Genomic DNA, 26,884 nt, shown 5'->3' on the forward strand with positions numbered 1-26,884 from the left:
CAAGTTTAAACTTTTCTTTTGAGTTTAACGTATTTCCATTCTAGAATAAATTTTTTATTTATCTGAACATTGATTTTTAATCTTTATCCAATGTATATTTTTGCTTTTGCTTCTTGATTTTTATTTGTTATGTGTTTGTTGACTGATCTTTTTATCACTTGCATACTTTTATTATTTTTTATAATCTATTATAATATATTGTTCTATAGTTTGTTCTATAAAATTAGTACGTTTTACCGACAATAAATCTATGCTCTAGATACAATTTTTGTCGCGGCACCCGGGAAAAAACGTTCACGCTTGATTTTATATAATTATATATGAGCATACAAAAGTATACATGAAATGTTACATAATTTTGAATGATAATATATTATTATGTATAATTATATATATTCATGAATGGTTGTATATATAACCATGCATGATCATATACATTCGAACATGTATTTGTATGGAACCATACGTGTTGTGTGTGCAGACTGTTTACGACTATGCATGATCATACACCATTCCATACAATACATTGTCCGATCTTGCATGGTCGTATATGAGCATGCATAATCGTATATGGTCATATTCATTAATACATGAATTTATAAAAAACCATATATGATTGTATGCAAGCTACTATATGATCATACATGATCATATACGATTCCGTACCGTAACGGAATTCTTATTCGTACGGTCATACATGATCGCATATGTTCGTATACATTCATACTTGGAATGTATGGTGTCATACTGATTTACACAAATTTATACATGTGCAGACATAATCATATACGACTTTATAAGGCATTTTTCCGGATATATAAATTATGAATATAAAATATAATATTAATTATTCTTGATAAAACATTTTGTTTTTATTATAAATAGCTATAATTATAAAATATACACAACATTATACGATAAATCCTGCAGAATATTAAACTCAGGCGGCGGTGTATTATATATAATATCTTATAAAATTAATTATATATTTTTAATATATTATATATAAATGTGTGTTACAGTAAAAAAACGCAGTTACATATAAAGTAAAGTACATACACAGGAACTTATTATGATTCGATATATTATGTGCTGTATATAATAGAAGTATGATTTGATCATAATAATCATAAGATTTTAGAAAGAAAATTTGGTTGTTTGCATATAAAATTTTCAATTTTCACAACTTTATGCATAAAGTTTATGTCATTTGAATTAATTATAACAAATTGATGCCTATTTTCTTCCACAGGTATTACATGCTTGACCTTCATCATTGTATCCTGATTATAAATAATATTTACATGTTTCACGAAAAATTGACGAAGTATAAAATATACCACGCCTTTAGATTTGAAGAAGAATCTGATTGATCCATAAATATTAGATTTATCTTGAAAGTTAATGTAAACAGTGTAACTATTACTTTTTATTTTCTTATAAATTTCAGAGGTATATGTTTTACTAGAAATTGTAGCTCTGGCATACATTAGTATATTAGTTACACTAAACTGATGCGCTATTAGCAATTCCCTCTCAGAGTCACTTAACGTTACTTTCACGCTATTACCATTAACTTCATTATCTTTTTGTAGGGTCGAATTAGATCTATTAATTTTATTAACTTTGTTTCTTAGAATTTGAACTCCGTTAACTATTTGTAAATTATTTGCAATTTCTTTGCCGATATGTTTCGAGCCATGTACAAAATTTGAAAGAAATCCATTAAAATTTTCGAATGGAAATGCTGAATTAGCCCACAGAGGACCCCAACGTCTCACACAGAGGGTAAGGTGTAACAGCTGATGAACATTGTATGTTAACTGACGGTCATCATATAAAATTTCAATGTCCCTTACAAATAATTTAAGCAAATATTCTGCTTCATCAAGATCTGGTACTTTCTTAATATTTTTTTGTAATAACGTGAATATAGCTATGACGAGAAGAAGCCAATGTTGGAAATACTTTTCTGGTAAATAATCAATCATAATAGGGACTGAATAAAATAAGAGCCAATTATAGAATTCGGATGCCTTATAAGACTTGAAATGGAATATACTTCGTGGTAAGCGACTAAATGTATCCGGAGGTAAGATGTTTAATAATCTGGTATCAATTTCAGCCATAAAATGTTTCACATTCCAATCTCCAGTTTTTTCGAACCAAAGAACCATAAATTGCTTCACAACTCCCAAAAGAACAGAATGCATGTATTCAGGCATGAAACATGTACCTACATCAATAAGGGGTAGAGCTGCAATAATTGATCTTCCTTTTACACCTTTAATAATAGTATTCTGTTTGGCTGCTTTTTTCCCTTGTTTTTCCATCTTTTCTCCTGTTCTTAGAGTAATTTCGTTGATGAAAGGATATATACGAATCCGCTTTTTACCAGAGAGAGTTTCCACAACTGTACACTTTTTGGTTTTAATTTCGCAATTATTACAGCCAAAACGTCCGTTATAATAGGAAATATTTTGCATCTCTGCTCTGCATGGGGCATCAGCCACTATCAATGGAGCTACAATTTTAGAATTGCCACTCTCATTAGTCTTTGGATCAATCCAATTAACGCCGGCATTAAAACAATCTTGTAATTTTGAACAAAACGGTTGAAGATAAGTATTCATTAACGGTTTGCGTTCATCATACCACAAACCAGTGACGACTAAGAAAGATTCCCGAAGATACTCTGGGATTTCAGCTATCATAAACATTAATGGCCAAAACTGAGCCTTTGAACTTTTCATTAATGAAACACCATCAGTATTTAATATTAAAGTTAAATCATACACTCCTTTTTCCCTTCTACAATTTACTCTAATATATTCTGTTCCATCAGTAATGTCGCTAATTACATTTGGATCGCGATCACGACACTTCGATTGATTTAAAATCTCAGCAAGATTTCTATGCTCAAACATATGTCTAATTTGCTGCGATATATCCAATTCATAAAATACCGATCTACCGCCGCCTGATAAACATACTCGGCAACAGTTGTTAACAAAGATATTATTATCATAAAAAAGACACGTTTTACAATAGAAGTGTTCCGTGACAGAGCACTGAGGAGCGATGTTTCGAGTATACTGAAATAACTGAAAACAAGATTTAGGCATATTATTCGGCTGTGGAAGCATATTACAAATTGTCAACAAAGTATTTTTTAAATTCTCTTTCGTCATCCTGTGTTTAATGTACAATTCGAAAACAGCTAAGACACATTCATCTGTACTTTTTGGGCTATTCTCATACAACATACTATATGTTTCAACTACCTCGTCATTTTGATTGTCTTGATTGTCACCAACCTCATAACTACTCTCCGAACTGCAGTTCCTCTCAATGTCACTAACATTATTTTCATCCTCTTCTTCATTTTTGCTTTCTTCATTTTCTTCTTCATCTTCTTCTTCTCCTTCAACTTCTTCTTCTTCTTCTTCTTCACCTTCAGCGTCTTCTTCTGTTCCTTCATCATCATCGTTTTCTTCCAATTCGCTGCCATCGTCATCTACTAGTAGTAGGCTTTTTTCTTCCGAGTCAGCTGAGCTATTGCTTTCATGTACGGTCTGATCTTTGATACCTGTAGATGAGCCTTCTTCTACAAATATAATGGAATTATTTTCATCCAAAGAAGCCCTTACTTTATTCCGCCATCTTTGTAATGTTCTTAGAGGGATCTATATATAAAAAAAAAATATAATTTATTAAATATATATAAATATATATACATACATAAATGAAACATGAATATTATGTTAATATTTGCACCAGAAAATAAGTTCTATATAAATATATATATATACTAGGTGCGCAACTAAGTTTCCGGGTTTCACACATGAATGGCGCTAACGATACATGTAGTCGATATACATGTCTAAAGTTGTGTTTTTTTATTAACTTGGACATCTGTCAACAATAACCAGTCATAATACCAACACATATTGCAACGCAAAAATATTTTTTCTAACAATAAAGATGTCGAGTTTTGTGCCAAATAAACAGCATTTGCGGGAAGCTTTGCTTTTCTGCTTCAACTTGAAAGAAAATGCAGCTGAAGCACGCCGTTTGCTTGAGAAAGCCTACGGCGAACATGCACAATCGAAAACTACTTGTGAAGATTGGTTTAAACGCTTTAGAAATGGCGATTTCGACACTGAGGACAAGGAGCGCTCCGGAAGACCAAAAACATTTGAGGACGCCGATCTGCAAGCGTTATTGGATGAAAATGATACGCAAACACAAGACAACAACAACTGATAAATTTGAACCATGCATTGCTCGAAAAACGGCCAGAATGGGACACGAGACACGAACGAGTGATATTGCAGCACGACAACGTTCCGTGCCATCGCACTTCCATCGTCCAGGACACCATGAAAACGCTGAAATGGGATCTGCTACCGCACCCGCTGTATTCACCAGACCTGGCCCCTTCCAATTATCACTTGTTCCGGTCGATGGCACATGGCTTAGCTGGGCTACACTTGGCCAATTTCGAAGAAGTGCAAAACTGATTGGATAAATGGTTTCGATGCAAAGACGCGTCGTTTTATCGTCGCGGTATTCATGTATTGCCAGAGAGATGGCAAAAATGTGTAGCTAGCGAGGGACGATACTTTGAATAAACCGTTTTTTGTATTTCTCTTGAAATTTTCCATTTTGCATTGATAAAAAAAAACCCGGAAACTTAATTGCGCACCTAGTATTAATATATTGTCCCCAAAAAGTCCGAAAAAAATTTTTTTATATCCAGCTATAAAGCTACAAAAATACATAATTTTAAGGAACAAAGCGATGCGTTCTTTTTTAAAGCACGAAACAAGGAAGGATAGCACGTGCTATCGACAGATTTTTTAAATATTTTTATCTTTCATGATTTTAAAACTAAACCTGTATTTTTACAAGTTATATATCATTACTCGGCGAAAAATTATCGCAGACAAAAAATTACAAAAACTATGGATAGTACGTTAAAGTTAAAACTTCAAACTTCAAAATGCTTTGTTAATTTTTTGTCTACGATGATTTTTCGCCGAGTTACAGCGGCTTGAAATAGTTCAATTTTTAGCGTATGAAAAGTATTTTTTTTTTAAGTAATATATATGAAAATTTCCTGCCAATCGCACTCACATATTTTAATATGAAATAAATATAAAGGACCAAAGTTACAATAAGTGCATTAAGAGAATGTCATTATAAATGAAACTGTGTATATACGTACCGAAAGGTTTCCATCAATCTTCCAAGGGTGAGAATGATATAATTTCTTTTTCGCCACTGGTTCATCATAATCACGAATATCGTTTGACATTTTTTATGCGTATGGATATTTGATAAAAAATTGAGTAAGAATCTTTCAGTTGATACTTTTGCTCTGTACGCTATACTTGCATGTCACTGCCAGTGCAACCATGATCAACTGATCAGCTTTGCACATATAGCCGCTGCGGGCACTGTGGTCTACGCAGTCCGTACAGTCACAACGCGGGAACCAGAACTTTTCTGATAGCTATAGAAAACTATGAATTTATGATTATATTAGGTTTATGTATTATGTATTTGAAATTAATATTTTCAATGATATGATATATCTAATATAACAAAATAATTGCCATTGCTACACACGCGTGTCTTTATTGAAAGTCATTGTTATTGATCTGTCAAAAAAAATCGTTCTTTCCCGCGTTACGACTGTAGAGTGTTGAGCCCAGGGATGCGATATTTCCTACCGGGCTCCTGGCTCTCGAGCCCCACACAAGCGAGAAGCGCGTACATGTGCTGCGCAAAGTGTTCCGCGCAGCACATGTACACGCTTCTCGCTTGTGTGGGGCTCGGAAGCCGGGAGCCCGGTAAGAAACATCGCATCACTGGTAGAGCCCAACGTGCCGAGCTCCATCCTCCACCCCAGTACATCAGTATCGCTACCCAGTATCGCCGATTCGCTGCGCCGACATCGAGGTGCCAAGCGCCTTTTATTGTTTCAACAATTTTTTCCTTTGTTCTGTACGAGCGCCAGTGCTGGACGAACAAATACCACAACTACGTGTTCTAACCTGCAAAAATTATACACGAGGCTAGGAAACTCTGTGGAAACGCGTGTGCGTACTTCCGTGTCTGCAAAGTGCGTGTGTTCATAATATTGCATTATGTAAAATAAGAATTAAGAAAAGTCGTTTTTATTTAATAGCAATAATGTTCATCCTGCAATGCGAATCAGATGGTTCATATTGTGTGGTTCACGAAAATGCGGTCATTTTTGACGAAGAGAACATAAGACCTGGGGACAAAGTTATGTTCGTCTGGAATAAAAAACATTACGACGGATCCGTCATCATGAGATCAGGTAAAAAATTAACATGTTAATTAAGACTATATGCATAAAATTTCAAAATATAATAAATAAATATTTTAATGTTTTTTGTTGTTTTAACCATCTTAAATATGTAATAGTCTATAAAATTATAAAAATTTTTAACATTTTCTGGATATCAAACATTAAATATGTAATAAAATTTATACAGAATATTAAGGCGACAGAATAAGGCGACAATTGTATCTGCCTTTGGATATCTATCATCTAGCCATCTCCTAGCACAAAATATTTCTCGTTACTTTGCCCATGAACATAAATAATGTATGGCTGGATGTGCAACCCTTCTCAACTCAATCATAGATTATATATTTAACTGTTTATTTATATATATGTACTTCTTATTCAAATTCATATGTATGTAATCAGTACTTTGATGCAGGTATCCTTTGACTATATTTATGCCAAACAGCATGAAGATTCATTAATAAATTCTATTTTTTTCCAATTCTCTCAGGTGTTGCTTAGGAGTAACATGGTGTTTCAAAGGGTTAATGTTCGATATCCAAAAAATGTTAAAAATTTTTATAATTTTATAGACTATATAGACTATATATAGACTATTACACATTTAAAGTGAAACATTATTATTTACATATATGTTATAGATGATGAAACAAAAATTGACGAGAAAATAAAAATGTTGAAAGCTGAAGAAAAAAATAAACGCGCGTCAAAAAGTAAATGCAATAAATCGGAAGCATCGAAAGTAATAGATCGGTCTGAATTGGGCTCTAGTCGTAAAAAAGCATCTGTAAAAAGGTGGTCGCCAGAGACTAAACTCTTGTCGGGCGAGAATAAAAAACCACGAAATGTTTTATTGAAAGGGAATGGAGCCGTAAGTATTTTCAATATATATTAAATCCAGGGCTGGGCAAAATGTATTTCAAATTGTATTTCAAATACAATAAAATATTTGAAATACAAAATGTACAATGCTAACACAATCTTGGTATTTAAATTATAAAATACAAAATACTTTTAATTTTTAATTTTCGATTTAAAATACAAAAATTTTGTATTTTAAATTAAAAAATTGAAGATATTTTGCAATAAATACTAAAATTGTTAGTATTTTGTATTTCAAATGTGTTTGCCCAGCCCTGATTAAATCATATATATTAAAATTTTTACTTTGTTTCTTTAATATACATATCCCTATATCTCTTAAAATGTAATGAAATTATGACTCTTTTTTCAGAAAAGCAATAAAAGTGCAAATTGGCAGGAGAAACTTTCTTCGGCAATGCAGGCTCAAGTTTCAAAAGTGATCGATATCCAAAAGAAAGAAAAATCGATCAGCATCGAAAACAGTAACCTAAGTAGTTCTCCCGATTCGAAAAATGCTTCGTGGTCAGAAGATGAGTCAAACAGGGAATTAACAACTCCCGAAAAAAAAAAAAAAAAAAAGGTAATTATATTTTATGAATATTTTACATATTAATTGCTATTCATCAAACTGAATCAGTATAATACTCTCTGATTATCATTTCAGCATTATGCACAGCAGAAGCAATCAGATATCGCGGCATTAATGAAAATAGCGTCAAACGCACCAGTTTTGGAGCCGCGGAAAAAATCTGAGTTACCAGCACTTAAAAAAAATGAGACCAAAGAGCTTTCAAGAAATTATTATTCAATAGTAGATGACGAAAATAAGGATTTGCGACAGGATCTAGGTATGGCATTTTTTAATTATAGAAATTTTAGAAAAGAATAAATTTTAACTATTGGAAAATATTAAAAAATTATTAGTGAGGATTATTTATTGATGAATATATTTGAATAAATAACTTTACTTAAAAAAATAATATACTGTAATACTGTAATAATATACTTGTATTTTAATGTGTTATCACTTTCAGAATCAAAAATCAAAAATATAAAGGCAAAAGAAACTACTAATAAGATTATGGATGATGATGAATATAGTGATGATGATTACCCATCAACTACAGTTGACGAGCGTAATCTGCAATCTAACGACCAATTATTAGGACAAAATTCGCCAGGCGATAAGGTAAAATAATACAGTTCCTATGCCTTTAATAAGATTCCTAAATGTTTTCTAAACGCAATTTTACATTAAAAAAAGCATATCTTGAAATTGTGATCATATATATTGCAATCTTAAGAATAATATTTGATATTGAAAAAATAACATTTATGATAGTAAATATTACTAATATTTTACAGATGGTCTTACTGCAGGATGGGGTGTTCTGCAATGAACGCGTTTTGGAAGTCGCATTGAGTTCGTCGCACAAGGCGAGCCATATTGTCCGCCGCCTAATTGTAGGCGTATTTAAGCTTGATAGCTTAAAGAACTGCACATTCACGGGCGCAAGTCACCGCGGAGTGCATGAAAACAAAGACGACATCACTTGTTTAAACTTGCACGCAAGAAATAGTATCATTGGTTAGTAATGTATATTTATTCTTCAATTATGCCACAATTATTATTTCCGTATTTATATAGCGATAAAATGTTATATATTTATGTATAAAAATTATGTTTTTGTTTACAGATTATGCAATGAAATTGGCAAAAAGAAAAGGGTGGGTAACACAATCTATCAAGGAACTAAATACCGCGATGTCACAAAAACTGGGCGAAATAAAAAGAGAGCTGAAAAACGCTGATGCCCAAAACAAGTAATTTTTTTGAACGGGTGTTTGTGCTCATTTCGTTTTTTAAAATTAAAAAAATTTTTTTTTTTTATTAATCTACTATGAGATTTAAAATTATTTAAGTTGCTTAAAATTAAAAAAAGACAACCTCTATTACGTTACGTAAAATTAAAACATAATTTATTAAATATAATTTATTTAACGTTACAAAATTAAAAAAAAAGGACTTTTTATTTTTTTGTACTGGTAAAAAATATTGATTGACTGCTATAAAAATTTTGATGGTTTTTGTAAACTTTATCAAGGTTTAATAAATAAAGTTTTTCCTTTTCATGAATACTGTTTCATTATTTATTAATTTTTAACCTGATACATGGCCGTATATGGCAGTGTACAATCATATACAGCCATATATACTTGTATACAACCGTGAATAATTGTGCATGGGCGTATATGATTGTACATGACCATGTCAGGTCAAAATCCATACATAGACATGTATGGAGTCTCCACACATGAGTATGTATTCTTATGTATGATCAAGCATGGGCATTTTTTCCCGGGCAGTCTTGAGGAGATAAAGCAAAGGGGGCGAGACTTCACCGAAACTTGAATGGGACCATATTTACGGCAAGTAACACCTGAATGGGAGCACATGCTAAGATGTTTAGTAGAAGGTACAAATTATTATACGACGGATAGTCTCGCATTCAACCAATATTTACTACTCGTCGCTGATTTATTAAGCATTAATATGCCACATATGCAAAAAACGCTCACTTGTATTCAACGATTGCAGCTTATGTTACTACGGTAAGCACAAATAAATAAATAAATTAAAAGTGTATATGCAACTTTTAGTTAAAAATATAATAATTGGTAAAATTTGCACATCTTAATTATTATATTTGTAATTTATAATGATAAATATTTATAGTAGTTTATAATCATAACATTTTTAATAATTATTTTACATAATTTCAGCTCTATACTACGTTATGGCATGAAAATACAATTTGTACGAGAGTATATAAACAGGAGAGTTCTAAAGAGTTTCGATAAAGCGAATAAATTTGATCGCGAAAAACACAAAAAACTCAAAAAAAGATCTGTTCAAAAGATTCCAGATTTTTTCTGCGATTCTTAACTGAGAATAGTTAACAATTATATTCCAAAATGACAGCTTTATTCTATTTTCGTTAAATTTAAAAGGTCTAAGAAAGAAAAAGAAAGCATTCTAAATTTATTTCTTTCTTTTTCTTGTTTTACATATTAAAATATATAAATGAGTCTTCGCGTGTACGATAGTTCATTCTTATATATTCAATAAATGTACTATTTTTCAATAAATGTACTATATTTTTTCTGTTTAGCTGTTCTCTTATTACTTCATATTAATGTATCAATTCTTTTTTTCCTATTATATGTATGTTTTACACAACTGTAATTAATGTAAATAATGTTACTTTCCATAGATGCATTTGACATATCACATTTGACATTAAACATATTATTTGTACGCATCTCTTGAAAAGATTCCTTTCCTTATTTAGAATGGATTGCTTATAATTACAGGAAATACAAATAAAATTAACAAAATTAAAATAATAATTACATCCTCTCATTGCAGCGTTAACTTTATGATAAAAACTGATAGTTAATAAATATATATTACGAGTATTTTATTTTTTTTTCAGATTTATATATATTTATATATTTCACCATGCTTTAAAATTATGCACCATGAGATTACTTTTTAATAAGGTGATGTATGAAACAATCGGTCAAACACTAAATTATAGTCCGGAAAAACAAGTGCAACTTGTCGCAAAAAAAAAAAATATATATATAATGCGAAAAGATGTGCAACTAATTCCGAGCTCTGTGCTAAAATGATAATATGTGAATATTTATGAAAGAAATTATGGATTTATTTTTTAATGTGAGCATTATCCGTAAACATTTTTTCAAAAAAGTTATTTATTATACGATATGAGTGTACCGCCCTGTTTCATCATTATTTTACCTTATTATAATTGCATGATAGCATCAGTTACACTAGTCCTCATAATTTTTGTCTCTATATATGTTCGTTTCTTCTAGTATCTGAACGTTCCGTAAACATGCAGATTAATTCTCGACGAAAATTCTTTTCAATTGCGCAGTAGAAAAGTTTATTCCGTAATTTGCTTGCCATATTAAGTGGCTGATAAACAGAATTAAGTCACAATATCTACTGCAGATCTGTAAATATGATTAATATTGTTATTATAATTAACTTATCATTAAAAAATTATAAACAATAATACAGTTTTTATATTAATTAAATATTAGGAATAATAGGAAAAAATTTGAATTTTAGGAAAAATTAATTAATAAAAATTAATTAATAAAAATTAATAAAATAAATTAATTAACTTTTTATAATATGTAAAATGCGTTTTTAAAAAAACTTTGTATTTGATGGTTAAATTTTCTTTATAGGGATAATAATAGTAATTACCTTGTGTCTCATCAAATGCAAGAAGTTGACAGGAAATTTGGAAAGATGCATTTATATGCTAGAAATGATAACAAGCATTTTCGTGATTTTAATGTGTGACGTTACACTGTGAGAACTTTGTGTTTTCTTATTGGATGCAATGGAACTTAAAATCAAGTTTCTTTGGATATGCTTTGGATTATGCTTGCGGATGTTGTACACTATTAGAGCATTAAAAGTTGCTATCATTGTTGCTGGTATGACAAACATTATAATAGTATCAATGATGTATCTAAAATCCACAACCAGTTAAGTTTGTTTTCTCAGTACTTGTTCTCTTAATGGTTAAGTTTGTTTCCTCTGCATCAAAATACTTTACACTGCTTGTGATTAATCATGATATAGAGTATAAAACCGCTAATCTCGCTAATCCGATCATCATGATTTTGACTCAGTCCAAGGAACGGTCACTTGATCACTATACAGGGTGTTTCAGGATTAAATGTCTTAACTTAAACTGTGAATTTAAGACCTCAAAACAAGAAAAAATTTTCCTCTGAAGGTATGTCTGACTAAATACTGTTTTTGTGATTTTTTTGGAATGTTGTTGTAATAAGTATTTCTGCGACATTTTATGTCATATTATGATGATATTATCACGACTGTGACTAATGATATTACTGTAACTTTTTGATAATATCACAGTGACATCAAAATTTTTCTGTAACCTTGTGACTCTATTGTGAGTCTGTTGTGATGTCACTGTGACTTTTTTGCTATGAGAGTTACTATTGTAAATGGATATTGAATGTCTGTTGAAACTTATTTGCTGAAAGCAGCATAATTGTATTGATTTCTAGATACTTTTTTTGTTTTATAATGTTAACAATTATTCATTACAGCACTTATATTAAAATAATTGATGCACTTTGTGATGTGCAAAAGAGATAATTATTATTAAATTCTAAACACTACAAATGATTGAATTGATGTTGTTAATCCATTTTGTGCATATTTTTGAAGTAAACATATTCAATTTTGTTCTTATCAATGTATATATAAAATAAATAATATTTTAAATAATATTTTTAATAATATTTGTTTAATAATAATATTGTACGTTGCAACAATGTTAGTTTTAGTGAGCTATTATTTTCATTATTACCTTTTAAGTTGTAAAATATGGTAAATTAACATAAATATTCACCTGTATCGTAATGATTACAAATGTTACAATCATTGTGCAAAACTGGAAAAAGATGTGTCTATTAATATTACTTAACGCTTATAAAAGCAATATATTATTAATGCGCATATTATTAACAAATAAAAAATTTTAATCAGAAATATAGCATAGTATAAGATAAAATAAAAATAGTAATAATAGTTATAATAATAATCTTAAATTTCGTAAAGTCCTATACTTTATAGTACAAAATATGATATAAAATTAAAATAAATACATGCAAAAATTGAATGTTTATAATTCTACGAGTATGATATAGTACAATATAGAAGTAAAATATTATAGTATAAATATAATGTAAAAATAAACCTTTTGAAGAAACACGTTGCCAAAACAGAAAAGATTCATTCCATTGAACTTTAACGGATGTTGCATTGTTTGTAAAGCGAATTGACAAATCTGTAAATAAATAATCAATGGTTATCTTTAAATAATATATTTTCATTTTTAATATATATTTTTTTGTTGTTAAAATATTGAATACCTCTTTTGAAACGTCAGTATATCGAAGACTGTTTGTCAGTTGATGAATTACTTTGCCAATTTTGTTAGCCTAAAAATTTGAACTTGTGATCATTTTGCTCTTATTTTTTATACTAAATTATATTATATATTTTATTTGTAAATACATATTTTATAATAAAAAATGCATAAGTATAATTTTACCTTAACAGTGACATTTTCGCAGATAAAACTAATAACAGCAACTCTTATAAAAGATAAAGAAATCCAAAAGATGTTATCGAATCGATAGTACAGTGATATTTTATTATGCTGTTCTTGTATCATAATGTAAAAGAAATAACACAATGCTGATATAAAGAACAAATAAGATGCCATTTCGACAGTCATTTGCACTCCAAACAACAAATTCAATTCGCGAGCAATACGACATAATTCTAAATGAAGGTGCCTACGAAGAGAAATTACAATCAAATATAAAGACTCAAATGATTGAAATTAATAGAGAAAATTTTAATATTAAAAAATATAAAAGTTGCCACAATTCACGAACAATATTACGTATAATTAATTAATAATTATTTTGACAAACTTAATCAAATTTTATTATTAAAGTAGCATGTAGTCAATAACGTCTCCGACATATGTGGGTGCTAATTTACATTGAAGTCCACAACGTTTGTTTGTAATTCACATATCGATGTAGGGAGACTGTAGATTTCTTCCATGTACATCTTAGTTCGTGATTTTCTTTTATCAATAAACATCGCACATTCTTATTCACCTTATCAAATCTTGTGCCTATATACCTGCGTTATAAAAGTTTCAGATATTGTAATATGGCAAGAGCAACTGATTATGTTTATTATAATATTGTACAAACCATAAAAGGAAGAGAAACAATAAATCCTCAAATGTATTAATATGAAAACAAAAATTTAATATCAGCCCTAAAATTAATCCCCAAGGTGCTTTTTCTTTTTTAAGCCACCAGTATGTATCGTAAAAGTTTGAGACAAAAGTGTACACAATCCACCCGATTATCATTCGTTTCGATAACATATGCATCCTTCGATATATTTTTGGACTGCCCAGTTTTTCCAAAGTATCATCCACGGCAGCAAGCCTTTTCATGCACATTTGAAATTTCTGAAATAATACCAATCGATTATATTTCTATAATAACGTAAATATGTATTTAAATGATAATGATTGAAAAGCTCGTTGTTTAGCTAAAAAAATTTTTAATTTTAATGATAACTTAAATTGAATACAAAATTTGTTGAGATGTTACATTGAAAATTGATATGTACAAGCGTAAAATAGTTTTTTATATACATATAACGCATACATATACACACATACATATACATGCATATATTACATAATATAACAATAAAAACGTAACCGTACCTCTTCATAATAAAAATTTATAATGACGGACGTGAATGTGATAAAGATGGTAATATAGTGGACAACTATATTAATGATGGTAAAAAATAGTACTCTCAATGGAAAGAAAGTTATTACATAGTAAAAAAAATAGCCATAACTAAACCAGATTATCAATGAATATAAAATGCTTAAGTACACAATTCTTCGAATTTTTGACTTTGGTTGCTGTATGGGATAAACACCTAAACCGATAATGAAACGTATGAGTAAAAAAAGACGCAAGCCGTGTTGAATAGCAGCCGCCATGACCATCACTATTGCAAACTAACAGAGTCTGTTTAAACTCATTTGCCAGAAGGTTCGCTGTTACATTAATTTGTAAATGTTCCTTTTTCATAATAATTGGATGTATTCATTATGATACTTATCTATATTGAAAGAGAAAATAATCGTTAATCCTTCATTTGCGAAAGTGAATTAGTTTTATCGATACGATCACAGATCGATAGCGTGCTTATTTAATATGCGAAGCTGTTTACATTCCTTTTCTTCTTCCGCGATTCGCCGATTACGAGAAATAGTCGCAGTATGAAGAACGCTCTATCGTAATTTGTTTGCTTTCAGTGAAACTTGTATTATGTGCAATAAATGTGTTGAATTGTTAAACTTATTTTCTTACCGAAAAGTCAAACCAAAATAGTCAACAATAATTGACACATTGACTGTCTTATGTGTTTTGTTTTACCGTGTATATCATAGTAAAATTTATGTTTCAAGACAATCATTTATAATTTATTGTGTGAGCTAAAACTAATCTCCAAAATGCTATTTCTTTTTTATAAAGCCACCATTATGTGTCGTTAAAATTTATGATAAAAATGTATATGTGTGATTCACCCGATTACCATTCGTTTCGACAATATGCGTGTGTATCTTTCGCGATGTATCTTCAAACTGCGCAGTTTTTCAATACATTAGTTAAAAGATCAGATAATCAAGTATCAATTGATGAATAATAACATGTCTAAACACATGATAATATCAAACGACTATTTTCAATACTGCGTTCATGAAACCAGACTTTCAGGAAAAACTTGTTTCTTGGAATTTCAGCTTGATCAAGGAAACTCATATCAATGTCATACGAGGTAAACAGAAAACAAAAGTGATTTAATCACTGTATACAGTGCCCGCCAAAAGTTCCGGGGCACCTAAATAACTTCTGAATAGTTCGAGATATAGGATTGAAACTTATAAGAATACAATTGGATCATAAAATCTACCATTTAACCTCGGAAACATCCATCTTAACACTCCCGGAGGGCGGGGAGAAAGGGGGGCCGCAAAATCTCCCGCACGCACACGCATATCACCCATACTCTCTCACATGCACTTCCATCCACTCAGGAACACGCGTGCCCGCGTGAAGCCTTATCTTCCTCACGTCATCGCTGTGGCTTCCGCCCTCGCTTCCGCAAAATCTCAATAACAATGTTTAAATAATCATAACTCTTTGAAAAAAAAATCGTAGAGACCTCGATCACCCCGCGTTGTTCTCGTTTCGGAAAGCCCTTTCAAACGAGTCCTCACTCGACCCCACATGCCATTTAAGATTTTCCGCCCCCTCCCCTGCCCCCCGGGAGTGTTAGGGTGGGTGTTTTCGACGTTAAATGGTAGATTTTATGATCTTATTGTATCCCTATAAATTTCAATTATATATTTCGAACCATTCAGAAGTTATTTAGATGTTACGGAACTTTTGCCGGGCACTGTATGTTAAACAGTAAAAGTCACAATCCACACACTCAGGAAACAAAATAATATATTATGTGCGAATCACACAGAAGGATTTTGAATCAATATTCATTAATTATATTATTTAGAAACCAATGCATGAATTCCGACGTAAGAATCACACCGATGTTGCTTATTGCAAACGTATCTGGACGATGATGGACGAAAAAAATATTACAAATAAAAAGAATTTTGCTATAGCAGCAGAATTGTTGTTGCTATTGTATATTAGATGTGATAGCAACCAAACTTTGATACCATAACCAACTTTCCAAATTATTCGATATATCAGCAAAATTTATTTTGCTGGTAGAAAAGATGAATTTTGTTGACTACATTTGTTCGTAAAGACACATTATTTGCTGCTACAATAAAATAATTTATTTTTAACAAATGTATTTTGCTAATGTGGTGAAATTTTAATGGCAAAGTAAAAATCAATTTGTTATATTAGCGAAATAATTTGCAAATTTAGCAAAATTATTTGCAGCAAATAAAATTACCAAAGACATAAAAAATAAAAGTTGGGATTAATGTTTTTAATTACAAACAATTTTATTTAATTCTGTTTTGATAGTGTAATATATGATTTTTCAAGGAAAAACAAATTATATACACTTATTTTTGTTAAAAAATATTTTCTATTGTAATATATTAAGAAAATTATTTAAAAGTGGAAAAAACTGCATTATAAATTATAAATGATAAATTAGTGATTCATGTAATATGTATATGTATGTATATATATGTATGTATATATATATATATATATATATATATATATATATACATATATATATATATATATACCGTCGTGCTTTATCATTATATTACCTTATAACTATTGAATGATTAAATATCAATCGCACTGTTCCTCATAATTTTCCATCTTTATATCTTCGTTCTTTTTAGTATTTGAACTGTGTTCGAAAAATACGGATCACTTCTTTGCGAAAATTCTCTCCAGTTGCATAATACAGAATAAAGTTTATCCCGTAATTTGTTAGACATAAAATAGAGCTGATAAAGTCTAACAAAATTAGAGAAATATGTTTATCACTTAGCTGCAAATATAATTATTATCATTTTAAGATATTAAAGAATCATAAACAATAATACAGTTATATCCATTGAGTTAAACATTAGAAAATGTAAAAAGAAACCTTAATTTTAGGATAAAGTTAATTAATAGCATTAATATTACGTGCGTTTTTAAGAACCAGTATCTGATAATTGGTTTTTCTTCAAGAGTAAATGTTAATACGTACGTAGAAAAAAAGAAAGGAGGTGAAATGTACAGATGCATTTAAACATATAAATATGCTTGAAATAATAACAAGCATTTTTGTTATCTTAATGTGTGACGTTTCATCATCAGAACTTCGTGTTTTCTTATTGGATGGAGCGGAACTTAAAATCAAGTTCTTTCGGATACGATTCTGTTTGCGAATAATGGAAATTATCAGAGTATTGCATATTATTATTGTTGTTACTGGTAAAATCAACGTTATAATAGCATTAATGATGATTAAAATCATCCACCAGTCATCCACAACAAGTTTGTTTTCTTATCATTTGCATTAAAATTTTTCACCGCTGCACTTTGTATAATAAACCATGGAATAGAGTATAACACTGCTAACCCCGCCAGTCCAATTACTACATTTTTTGCACGATTAACTGTGCACAAGGAGCGACGAAGTAGCGGCCACTTGATCGCTACATACCGTTGAACAGTGAAGACCACTATAATCCACACGCTTAGGAAAAAAAATACATATCGCAAACCAAACAAAAGAATGAACAACCAATCTTCATAATTTATAATATCTGTCCAATCGAACCACAGCATGAATGACGTCACCAGCACACCAATGTCGCTCATCGCAAGTGCACCCAAGTAGATGCTGGATGAGTTGTAACGTAGCTTTGTGCAAAACAATACATACACGGATAGACTGTTGCCCAGCAGACAAAGACACGAGAAAATCGGTATGTAAGTACTGTGTGATGTGCTCTATCACATTTAATGTTGGATTATTTTCGTTGCTCATCCTTGCGTATTGATTGTAAATCGTTTGCAGAAGTTATTAATGAGAAAGAAGCAGAAAGCGTATGTGACTAAAACATTGTGTCATTCACAATGTTAAACAGTTCTTTGTAATATAAACTGCAGTTTATCGGTTCAATTCAAAATATCAGCGCGTTTTACGGTAGCAATACAAAGTCGATATCGTCGTATGATTGGAAAGCTGGCTCCGTGTTTTGTTTTTTAAAATTTTACATAACATGAGTGCAATATAGTAAAATATGTAAGTACTACTGTGATATACACCGTGATTATAGATTGATTAAGTATTCTTAATATAACTGTTACTATAATTCCAAAACATCATTTCAGATTAAACGCCAGTTATACACTGTACTGTTTTCAAGTTTATTTGCTAGCTTCAGAGCAGACTCCATCTATTATGTTATTAAAAATTCCAATTTAAATTAAAATGAAATATTTGCGGCTTGTTCTTTATGCGTGATATCATGCTCTCGTGAGAACCAATGTGATGTATACATTGAACAATACATACTGAACAATACATTATGGGTGGTAAGAAAAGTTAATTAAATTCTTTGATAAAGCAATTTTGATTAAATTTTTTTATTTAAACATTGTTAATTGCGTATACATTTTTAATTAAAAAAATTAAGTTAATTGTGCAACGTGTAATTCCAAAGGCATAAAGTATAAAGTAAAATAGACAATTATTGTATAAAAGATAAAAACAAATACATATATGTATATATATATATATATATATATATATATATACATGTAACACATTTATATTAATTACATTACTTAATATAAGCTCTGCTCGTAAATATTGTTTAAAAAAAATTAAATATTACATATGATATTAAATATTATGTAATAACCATCGTTTTATCATTATATTCTCTTATTATAATAATTTGCATGGTGATATCAATGACCCTATTTCTCATTATTTTTCATCTCCAAATCTTTGTTTCTTCTACTATCCGAACGTTTCATAAATATGCGCAACAATTCTCTACGAAAGTTCTTGCCAATTGCGCAATAAAGAAAAAAGTTTATTCCGTAATTTGTTAACCATAATAATTTGCTGATGAAAAAAAGTGGGTATAAAAGTTTATCATCACCGACCTGTAAAGATAATTATTATTATTATCACTTATCGTTAAAAAATTATAAACAATAATATAGTTTTTATATAAATTAAGTTAAACAATAGGAATAATAAAAAAACAATTTTAATTGTGGAAAAACTTAATTAATAGCTTTCCATAATATGTAAAATGCGATTTTGAAGTAAAGAAACCCTGAATTTGATGGTTGATTTAAAAAAAATAGTAATTACCTCTTGTATCTCATCCAAGGGAATAAATTGTCGGAAAATTAGGTAAGGTGTATTTAAACATATAAATATGCTTGAAATGATAACAAGCATTTTTGTGACTTTAATGTGTGATGTTTCACCGTCCAAACTTTGTGTTTTCCTATTCGATGCAGCAGAACTTAAAATCAAGTTTTTTCGAATACGATTATGCTTGCGGATGTTATACATTATTAGAGCATTAAGAATTGCTATCACTGTTGCAGGTAAAACAAATGTTATAATAGTATTAATAGTATTTAAAATCCACCACCAGTAGTTGTAGTTTGTCAGCTCATTTTCGTCATGAAGCCAGTAGATTGCATTCATAGTAAACCATGGGATAGAGTATGAAACAGCTAAACCCGCCAGTCCAATCGCCACAATTTTCGCTCGTTTGACTGTGCACACGGAGCGACGAAGTAGCGGCCACTTGATCGCTATATATCGTTGAACAGTAAAGGCCACTACAATCCACACACTCAGGAAAGCAAATAACATTCGCGAACTAGTAATATAGATGATAACGATATCGTATTCATATTCATCTTCAATTATTTTCTTTATTGGTCTGGGCAGATATTCGACTAACGTCACTAAAAAACCGATGTCGCTTATCGCAAGTGCACCTAGGTAGATGCTGGACGAGGAGTAACGTAGCTTCGTGCAGAGAAACATATATACGGACAGACTGTTTCCCAACAGAGAAAGACACAATAAAATCGGTACGTAGTACCTTGACATCACTTCAACAGTTTCGATTGTAATAAGTAATGAATCAATTTCTTTATTATTCTCATCGTCCTCAAACACATCTGTGTCATTCATTTTTACGGATTGATTAATGATTTTTTAAATCGTTTCCAGCAGTTGTTAATGAGAAATGAGATTTATCATTGGAAAGTAATAATTAGATAGTAATTATGTAATTTAAACTCATTTTTTGAAGTACATTATAATAAAAAATGTACACCATTGTACACCATTGCACATTGTAACTGAAGACCGATTAAGCTGTTTTAAGAACTGGTGCATTATATATAGCAGAGCTCGGCGTTAGTTGCACATTTGACGCTCCTGAATCAAGGCTATCGGTGACTCGGCCGTCAGCAGCCGCGCGGTAGTGGGAGAGCGGGAGGCGTCGTCTCAAGAATCGAGCCGGAATGTGCAACTAACGCCGAGCTCTGATATATGTATACGATATCGTGCGTGGTAGAACAAATTAATTAAATTTTCTAATATAACAATTTTCATTAAATTCTTTTATCTAAACATTGTTAATTGCATACATTTTTTTTTAATTGAAAGCAATTTTAATTAATTTCTTTTTTAATCAAGTGATGTATGATTTCTGAATAACAAAAGAAACAATAAAAAATATTTCCTGTTTTTAAAATTATGAATAATAATACAGTTCTTATATCAATTAAACGTTATATTGGGTTAAACATTAGGAATAATAAGGAAAAATTTGAATTTTAGGAAAAATTAATTAATAGCCTTTTATAATATGTAAAATGCGTTGTTAAAGTAAAGAAACTTTGCATTTGATGGTTGACTCTTCTTTAGTAATAACCTTTGACCTAATTACTATCATCTCATCGAAGACAGCAATTAGGCGGCAAATTTAGAAAGATGCATTTAGACATATGAATACGCTTGAAATGATAACAAGCATTCTTATGATTTCAATGTGCGACGCTTCATTATCAAATCTTTCTGTTTTCTTATTGGATGCAGTAGAACTTAAAATCGAGTTTTATTGAATACGATTATGCTTGCAGATGTTGTGCACTATTAGAGCATTCAGAATTGTTATTATTGTTGTGAGTAAGACAACCCACATATTATAATGGCATCGATAGCATTTAAAATCCACCACCAGTAGTCTAAGTTTCTTATCTTATGTTCTCTATTACTGATTCTATACATTGCACTCATAATAAACCATGGAATAGAGTATAAAATCGTTAATCTTACCACTCCGATCTCCACGATTTTCGCTCGATTGACTGTGTCGAAGGAACGACGAAGTAGCGGCCACTTGATCGCTATATACCGTTGAATAGTAAAGGCTACTACAATCCACACACTCAGGAATGCAAATGACTTTCTCGAATCAGTGAAACTTAGTATTTCCAAGATTTATTTGTTGTAAGGCAAGTCATTTTTGGAATATCGTCACAGAAAAAGCGATATCGCTCATCACAAGCGCAGCTAAGTAGATACTGGACGAAGAGTTACGTAGTTTTGTGCAGAGAAACACACGCACGGATAGACTGTTCCCCAACAAAGAAAGGCAAAAGAAAATCAATATGTAGTACTCTGAGATGTTATTAACAGTCACAATTAATACTGTATCATTTTTGTCACTCATTTTTATACATTGATTTTAAATCGTTTGCAGTAATTGTTAATGAGAAATGAGATTTATTATTTGAAATTAGTAATTATAGAATAATTAAGTAATATAAACTTATTTTTTGAAGTACATTGTAACAAAGAAATGTAGAGTTGTTTTATACACTGTAACTGAAGACCGATTAAGTCGTTTTAATACCTGGTGCGTCATATATACATAATATCGTGCGTAGAATAAGTTAATTAAATTTTTTAATATGAGAAATTTTAAATTAAATGTTTTTTATCTAAACATTGTTAATTGCTTATATGTTTCTAATTAAAAACAATTTTAATTAATTTCTTTTTTAATTGTGTAATGTATGATTATTAAATGACAAAAAAAGTAAAAAATTATTGCATTTGTTGAAATGGGAGTACGTCAATTTTAACCTTTGGAGTGCTATGGACACATATTGAATAAAGTGTCCGAATTTGGAGTGATTGCCTAATTCCGGGTAAATGCTTCTCTTGGCTCCTAAATGCCGCACTCTGCAACTGACCTTTGTTACTAGTGGAGAAGGATAAGGTTAACAGCCATTGCGAATCGGGTCGCGCTCATCACGCTGTTTTCGATTTTGTAATTTAATCAAAGAGAAATTTTCTTCGCGCGCGCGGAATTTTCTGTAAAATCCACTTCTTAATTATAAGAGATATTTTCAAAAATACCCCACTGCCATTCAGAGATTATGTTGGCTAACTAGCAAAAGCAGACAGTTTGTTCCTAATTCCGGGTAATAAGAGATTGTTGGATGTCGAACTTTTAATTACGTTAATCCTTTTATTGCAATTAAATGTTTCTGTTACTTAAATTTTTCTTAAAGTTGTTGACTTTCTATTTCATTTTATTTTAAATACATATTTTAATTTTTCTTTAATTTTGGAAAATAATGTTTCTTCTCAAACTTGTAATTCAATTTTTAGCAATAAACTTTTTTCTTTTTTTAAACAGAATTAATTACGTTAAAAGTTAATTTTATTTCCTATTCATTATATATACCCGAGAAAAAATGGTATAATATGGTCAGATGTAAATATATATAATTAGTTATAAAAAGATCTGATAACATGTAATATTTTATATGATTATATAAAATTACATATGTTATTAGATCTTTTCATAACTAATTATATATATTTATATCTGACCAATTATACTATTTTTTCTCGGGTATTTATAACCTATTCTTAATTAAGAACGCACCATACCCGGCATTAGGAATCTCTTTTACTCGAGGTAAGAAATTACATCTTTGAAAATATAATTTTATAATTTCTCAAAATAAAAATTTATTACAATTTATTACAAATGTTACTAAAAAATAGTAATTACGTAATAATTAGGTAATACAAACCTTTTTTTAAGCGCAATGTTGTAAAATAATATACTGCTTTATTATATCATACATTATATAATAAATAATATAATACATCATGATTACGGATTAATTAAGCTTTCTCAATATCTGTTAAAATAATTTGAAAATATGATTTCAGATCAATCAGTCATACACATATTATACTGCTTTCAAGCTTTTCTGCTGAAAAAAAACAGATGCGTTGTTACTTAACAACGTAATTAAATTTTTTACAATGATATTCTTAATACAATTTTTTATCTAATTATAAGTATCGTTAATTGTACGTTTGTAATTAAAAACAATTTAAATTAATTCTGTTCTGATAGTGTAATATATGAATTTTCAAAAACAAATCCCGAGAAAAAATGGCGTAATATGGTTAGATGTAAATATATATAATTAGTTATGAAAAGATCTAATAACACATGTAATTTTATATAATCATATAAAATTCAGATCTTTTCATAACTAATTGTATATATTTATATCTGACCAACTATACTATTTTTCTCGGGATTTTATACACTTATTTTTGTTAAAAAATATTTTGTATTGTAATATACTGAGAAAATCATTTAAAAGTGGAAAAAACTGAAATTATAAATTATAATTTAGTAATTCATGTAATATCTATATGTATATACCTCTATATATACCATCATGTTTTAACATTATATATTACCTTATAACAATTGAATGATTAAGTATCAATTGTACTGTTTCGCATAATCTTCCATCTCCATATATTCGTCCTTTTTAGTATCTGAACATTTCGTAAAAATGCGGATCACTTCTTTGCGAAAAGTTTCTCCAGTTGCATAATACAGAATAAAGTTTATCCCGTAATTTGTTACATATAAAATAGAACTGATCATATCAAACAAAATCATAGAAAAATATTTACCACTCATCTGCAAATATAATTATTATCGTTGTAAGTACGTATTAAAGAAACATAACCAATAATGCTGTTCTTATGTCTATTGAGTTAAACATTAGGAAATATAAAAAAAAATTTTAATTTTAGGATAAAGTAATTATTAGCATTAATATTACGTAAAATGCATTTTTAAAGTAAAGAAATTGTATCTGATAGTCGGTTTTTCTTCAATAATATACTAATACGTACGTTATCGAGAAGAATAAAGGAGCAGATATGTACAGGTACATTTAAACATATGAATATGCTTGAAATAATAACGAGCATTTTTGTGGCCTTAATGTGTGAAATTTCATCTTTTGAACTTCGAATATTCCCATTGCAAGCAACGGAACTTAAAATAAAGTTTTTTCGGATACAATTCTGCTTGCGAATGATGCAAATTATCAGAGTATTAAACATTACTATCATTGTGACGGGTAAAATCAACATTATAATAGCATTGGTGATGATTAAAATCCTCCACCAGTACGTCAAGTTTGTTTTCTCAACATTTGCATCAAAATTTTTCTTCGTTGCACTTTCTATAATGAACCATGGAATAGAGTATAAAACTGCTAATCCCACCAGTCCGATCATCATGATTTTGGCACGGTTGACCGTGCACAAGGAGCGACGAAGTAGCGGCCATTTGATTGCTATATACCGTATAACAGTAAAGGTTACTACAATCCACACACTCAAGAAACAAAATAGAAATCGCAAACCAAACAAAAGAACGTGCAACCAATCTTCATAATTTATAACATTTTTCCATTCGAACCACATCATGAGTACCGTCATCAACACAGCCATGTCGCTCATCGCAAGTGCACGCAAGTAGACGCTGGATGAGTTGTAACGTAGCTTTGTGAAAAAGAGCACATACACGGATAGACTGTTGCTCAGCAGACAAAGACACAAGAAAATCGGTATGTAGTACTTATTAAAGTGCTCAATCACATTGAATGTTGGATTATTTTTGTCGCCCATCCTTGCGTATTGATTTTGAATTGTTAGCAGCAGTTGTTAACGAGGAAAAAAGCAGAAAGTGTCTGAACGTAGAGTGAATAGAACCTTGTGTCATACACAATGTTAAACAGTTCCGTGTTGATATAAATAAACCGCAATTTGATTATAAACCGGTTAGTATAAACCGGTTTGATCGAAATTGTCAGCGTGTTTTACGATAGCAATGTAAAGTCGATACGTCGTACGATTGAATCGTACGATCTGGTTACAGCTCCGTGTTTTATTTTTTTAAATTTTGCATAATATTAGTGTAATATAGTAAAACATGTACTGCTGTGTTATACACCGTGACTGTAAATTGATTAAATAATCTTAATATAACTGTTACTTTGATTCGAAGACATCATGAAATTTCAGATCAAACGCCAGTTATACACTGTAATGTTTTCAAGCTTATTTGCTAATTTTAGAGCAGATTCCATGTATTTATGTTATTAAAAATTCAAATTTTAATTGAAATTTAAATACTCCTGTTGCTATTTATGCGTGACATTCTGCTTCCGTAAGAACCAGTGTGTGACGCATACATTATGTACGATACATTATGCATGGTAGAACAAGTTAATTAAATTTTTTGATAAAGCAATTTTTATTAAATTTGTTATTTAAACATTTTTTATTTAACATTGTTAATTACACATACATTTTTAATTAAAGAAAATTTTATTAATCGTATAACGTATGATTCTTAAGGCATAAAGTATAAAGTAAAATAAACAATTATTGTATAAGAGAAAAAAACATATATGTATATATAGACATATAACACATTTGTATTAATTTACAACACACATATATGTGACACATTTATATTAATTCCATTATTTAATATGAGTGCTATTCGTAAACAGTGTTTTGAAAAATTTAGCTATTATGCGATAATTTTACCATCGTGTTATCATTATATTACCTTATTACAATAATTATAATAATTTGCATGATAATATCAATGACCCTATACCTCATAATTTTCCGTCTTCATACTTTTGTTTCTTTTATTATTTAAACGTTTCTTAAATATACGCATGAATTCTCTACGAAAGTTCTTCCCAACTGCGCAATAAAGAAAAAAGTTTATTCCGTAATTTGTTATCCGTAATAATGTGCTGATCCACTGAACTATCTGCCAAACTGTAGAATTACACATCTGTAAAAATTATTATTATTATTATAACTTATTATCAAAAAATTATAAACAATAATACAGTTTTTATATGAATTAAGTTTAAAAATAAGAATAATAAAAAAGAATTAGAATTGTAAAAAAAACTAAATTAATAGCATTCCATAATATGTAAAATAAGATTTTAAGGAAAATAAACTCTCTGTATTTGATGGTTAATTTTTCTTTTATAGTGATTACCTTTATT

General features: G+C 29.8%; 5 protein-coding genes and 1 long non-coding RNA gene across 17 annotated transcripts; 2 read left to right on the forward strand and 4 right to left on the reverse strand.

Moving 5' to 3' along the window:
* Positions 1-497: 497 nt before the first annotated feature.
* Positions 498-5,580, reverse strand: LOC136997281 (uncharacterized). Its single transcript, XM_067347847.1, has 2 exons — positions 5,231-5,580; positions 498-3,686 (listed from the first exon to the last, which is right to left on the reverse strand). Exons 1-2 carry the CDS (start codon positions 5,318-5,320, stop codon positions 1,128-1,130), a joined length of 2,649 nt encoding a protein of 882 aa, XP_067203948.1. The 5' UTR covers positions 5,321-5,580; the 3' UTR covers positions 498-1,127.
* A 278-nt stretch (positions 5,581-5,858) lies between these two features.
* On the forward strand, positions 5,859-10,756 carry LOC136997286 (uncharacterized). Of its 4 annotated transcripts, none has more exons than XM_067347860.1 (8): positions 5,859-6,130; positions 6,197-6,352; positions 6,988-7,217; positions 7,581-8,058; positions 8,245-8,399; positions 8,576-8,798; positions 8,908-9,823; positions 9,995-10,756. In XM_067347860.1, exons 4-7 carry the CDS (start codon positions 7,914-7,916, stop codon positions 9,036-9,038), a joined length of 654 nt encoding a protein of 217 aa, XP_067203961.1. In that variant the 5' UTR covers positions 5,859-6,130; positions 6,197-6,352; positions 6,988-7,217; positions 7,581-7,913; the 3' UTR covers positions 9,039-9,823; positions 9,995-10,756. The 4 variants fall into 4 exon arrangements, with proteins under 4 accessions (XP_067203961.1, XP_067203962.1, XP_067203958.1 ...); XM_067347861.1 differs by having other exon boundaries at positions 5,859-6,107; XM_067347857.1 differs by having other exon boundaries at positions 5,859-6,352.
* A 248-nt stretch (positions 10,757-11,004) lies between these two features.
* On the reverse strand, positions 11,005-20,665 carry LOC105669681 (uncharacterized). Of its 7 annotated transcripts, XM_067347852.1 has the most exons (9): positions 20,539-20,665; positions 17,658-17,828; positions 17,224-17,453; positions 14,084-14,349; positions 13,863-14,009; positions 13,405-13,651; positions 13,223-13,291; positions 13,048-13,137; positions 11,005-11,254 (listed from the first exon to the last, which is right to left on the reverse strand). In XM_067347852.1, the coding sequence occupies exons 4-9, from the start codon at positions 14,338-14,340 to the stop codon at positions 11,141-11,143; spliced, it is 924 nt and encodes a 307-aa protein (XP_067203953.1). In that variant the 5' UTR covers positions 14,341-14,349; positions 17,224-17,453; positions 17,658-17,828; positions 20,539-20,665; the 3' UTR covers positions 11,005-11,140. The 7 variants fall into 7 exon arrangements, 5 of the variants coding, with proteins under 5 accessions (XP_067203953.1, XP_067203952.1, XP_067203954.1 ...); XR_010888084.1 differs by lacking the exons at positions 13,405-13,651; positions 20,539-20,665 and adding an exon at positions 11,514-12,741 and having other exon boundaries at positions 11,016-11,254; positions 17,658-18,131; XM_067347851.1 differs by lacking the exons at positions 17,224-17,453; positions 17,658-17,828; positions 20,539-20,665 and adding an exon at positions 15,501-15,630.
* On the forward strand, positions 18,243-19,238 carry LOC136997287 (uncharacterized). Of its 2 annotated transcripts, none has more exons than XR_010888086.1 (3): positions 18,243-18,381; positions 18,474-18,701; positions 18,791-19,238. It is a non-coding gene; the product is annotated as an uncharacterized lncRNA (long non-coding RNA). The 2 variants fall into 2 exon arrangements; XR_010888087.1 differs by having other exon boundaries at positions 18,259-18,385.
* Positions 18,812-20,630, reverse strand: LOC105669656 (FMRFamide receptor-like). The gene is made up of 2 exons (XM_012362714.2): positions 19,788-20,630; positions 18,812-19,573 (listed from the first exon to the last, which is right to left on the reverse strand). Exons 1-2 carry the CDS (start codon positions 20,628-20,630, stop codon positions 19,382-19,384), a joined length of 1,035 nt encoding a protein of 344 aa, XP_012218137.2. The 3' UTR covers positions 18,812-19,381.
* Positions 20,666-23,575: 2,910 nt separating the features above from the next.
* Positions 23,576-25,530, reverse strand: LOC105669665 (FMRFamide receptor-like). Of its 2 annotated transcripts, none has more exons than XM_067347855.1 (3): positions 24,693-25,530; positions 24,246-24,474; positions 23,576-23,740 (listed from the first exon to the last, which is right to left on the reverse strand). In XM_067347855.1, exons 1-2 carry the CDS (start codon positions 25,473-25,475, stop codon positions 24,271-24,273), a joined length of 987 nt encoding a protein of 328 aa, XP_067203956.1. In that variant the 5' UTR covers positions 25,476-25,530; the 3' UTR covers positions 23,576-23,740; positions 24,246-24,270. The 2 variants fall into 2 exon arrangements, with proteins under 2 accessions (XP_067203956.1, XP_012218146.1); XM_012362723.2 differs by having other exon boundaries at positions 23,576-23,743.
* Between the last annotated feature and the right edge of the window lie 1,354 nt (positions 25,531-26,884).

Source organism: Linepithema humile, chromosome 1, assembly GCF_040581485.1.
Source record: "Linepithema humile isolate Giens D197 chromosome 1, Lhum_UNIL_v1.0, whole genome shotgun sequence".
Classification (NCBI taxonomy): Eukaryota; Metazoa; Arthropoda; class Insecta; order Hymenoptera; family Formicidae; genus Linepithema; species Linepithema humile.

Coding starts and splice junctions, on each gene's coding strand:
- LOC136997281 (XM_067347847.1), bottom strand. CDS start 5,320: ATGTCAAACGATATTCGTGATTATGATGAACCAGTGGCGAAAAAGAAA. Junction 3,687..5,230: donor AGATTGATGGAAACCTTTCG/GTACGTATATAC, acceptor TTTTATATATAG/ATCCCTCTAAGAACATTACA.
- LOC105669681 (XM_067347849.1), bottom strand. CDS start 14,907: ATGGTCATGGCGGCTGCTATTCAACACGGCTTGCGTCTTTTTTTACTC. Junction 14,350..14,613: donor TAAATTTTTATTATGAAGAG/GTACGGTTACGT, acceptor GTATTATTTCAG/AAATTTCAAATGTGCATGAA. Junction 13,652..13,862: donor CAAACGTTGTGGACTTCAAT/GTAAATTAGCAC, acceptor TTCTCTTCGTAG/GCACCTTCATTTAGAATTAT.
- LOC136997286 (XM_067347858.1), top strand. CDS start 7,914: ATGAAAATAGCGTCAAACGCACCAGTTTTGGAGCCGCGGAAAAAATCT. Junction 8,400..8,575: donor AAAATTCGCCAGGCGATAAG/GTAAAATAATAC, acceptor AATATTTTACAG/ATGGTCTTACTGCAGGATGG. Junction 8,799..8,907: donor CGCAAGAAATAGTATCATTG/GTTAGTAATGTA, acceptor TTTTGTTTACAG/ATTATGCAATGAAATTGGCA.
- LOC105669656 (XM_012362714.2), bottom strand. CDS start 20,630: ATGAATGACACAGATGTGTTTGAGGACGATGAGAATAATAAAGAAATT. Junction 19,574..19,787: donor CCTTGGATGAGATACAAGAG/GTAATTACTATT, acceptor TTATCTTTACAG/GTCGGTGATGATAAACTTTT.
- LOC105669665 (XM_067347855.1), bottom strand. CDS start 25,475: ATGGGCGACAAAAATAATCCAACATTCAATGTGATTGAGCACTTTAAT. Junction 24,475..24,692: donor CCTTTATTCTTCTCGATAAC/GTACGTATTAGT, acceptor TTATATTTGCAG/ATGAGTGGTAAATATTTTTC.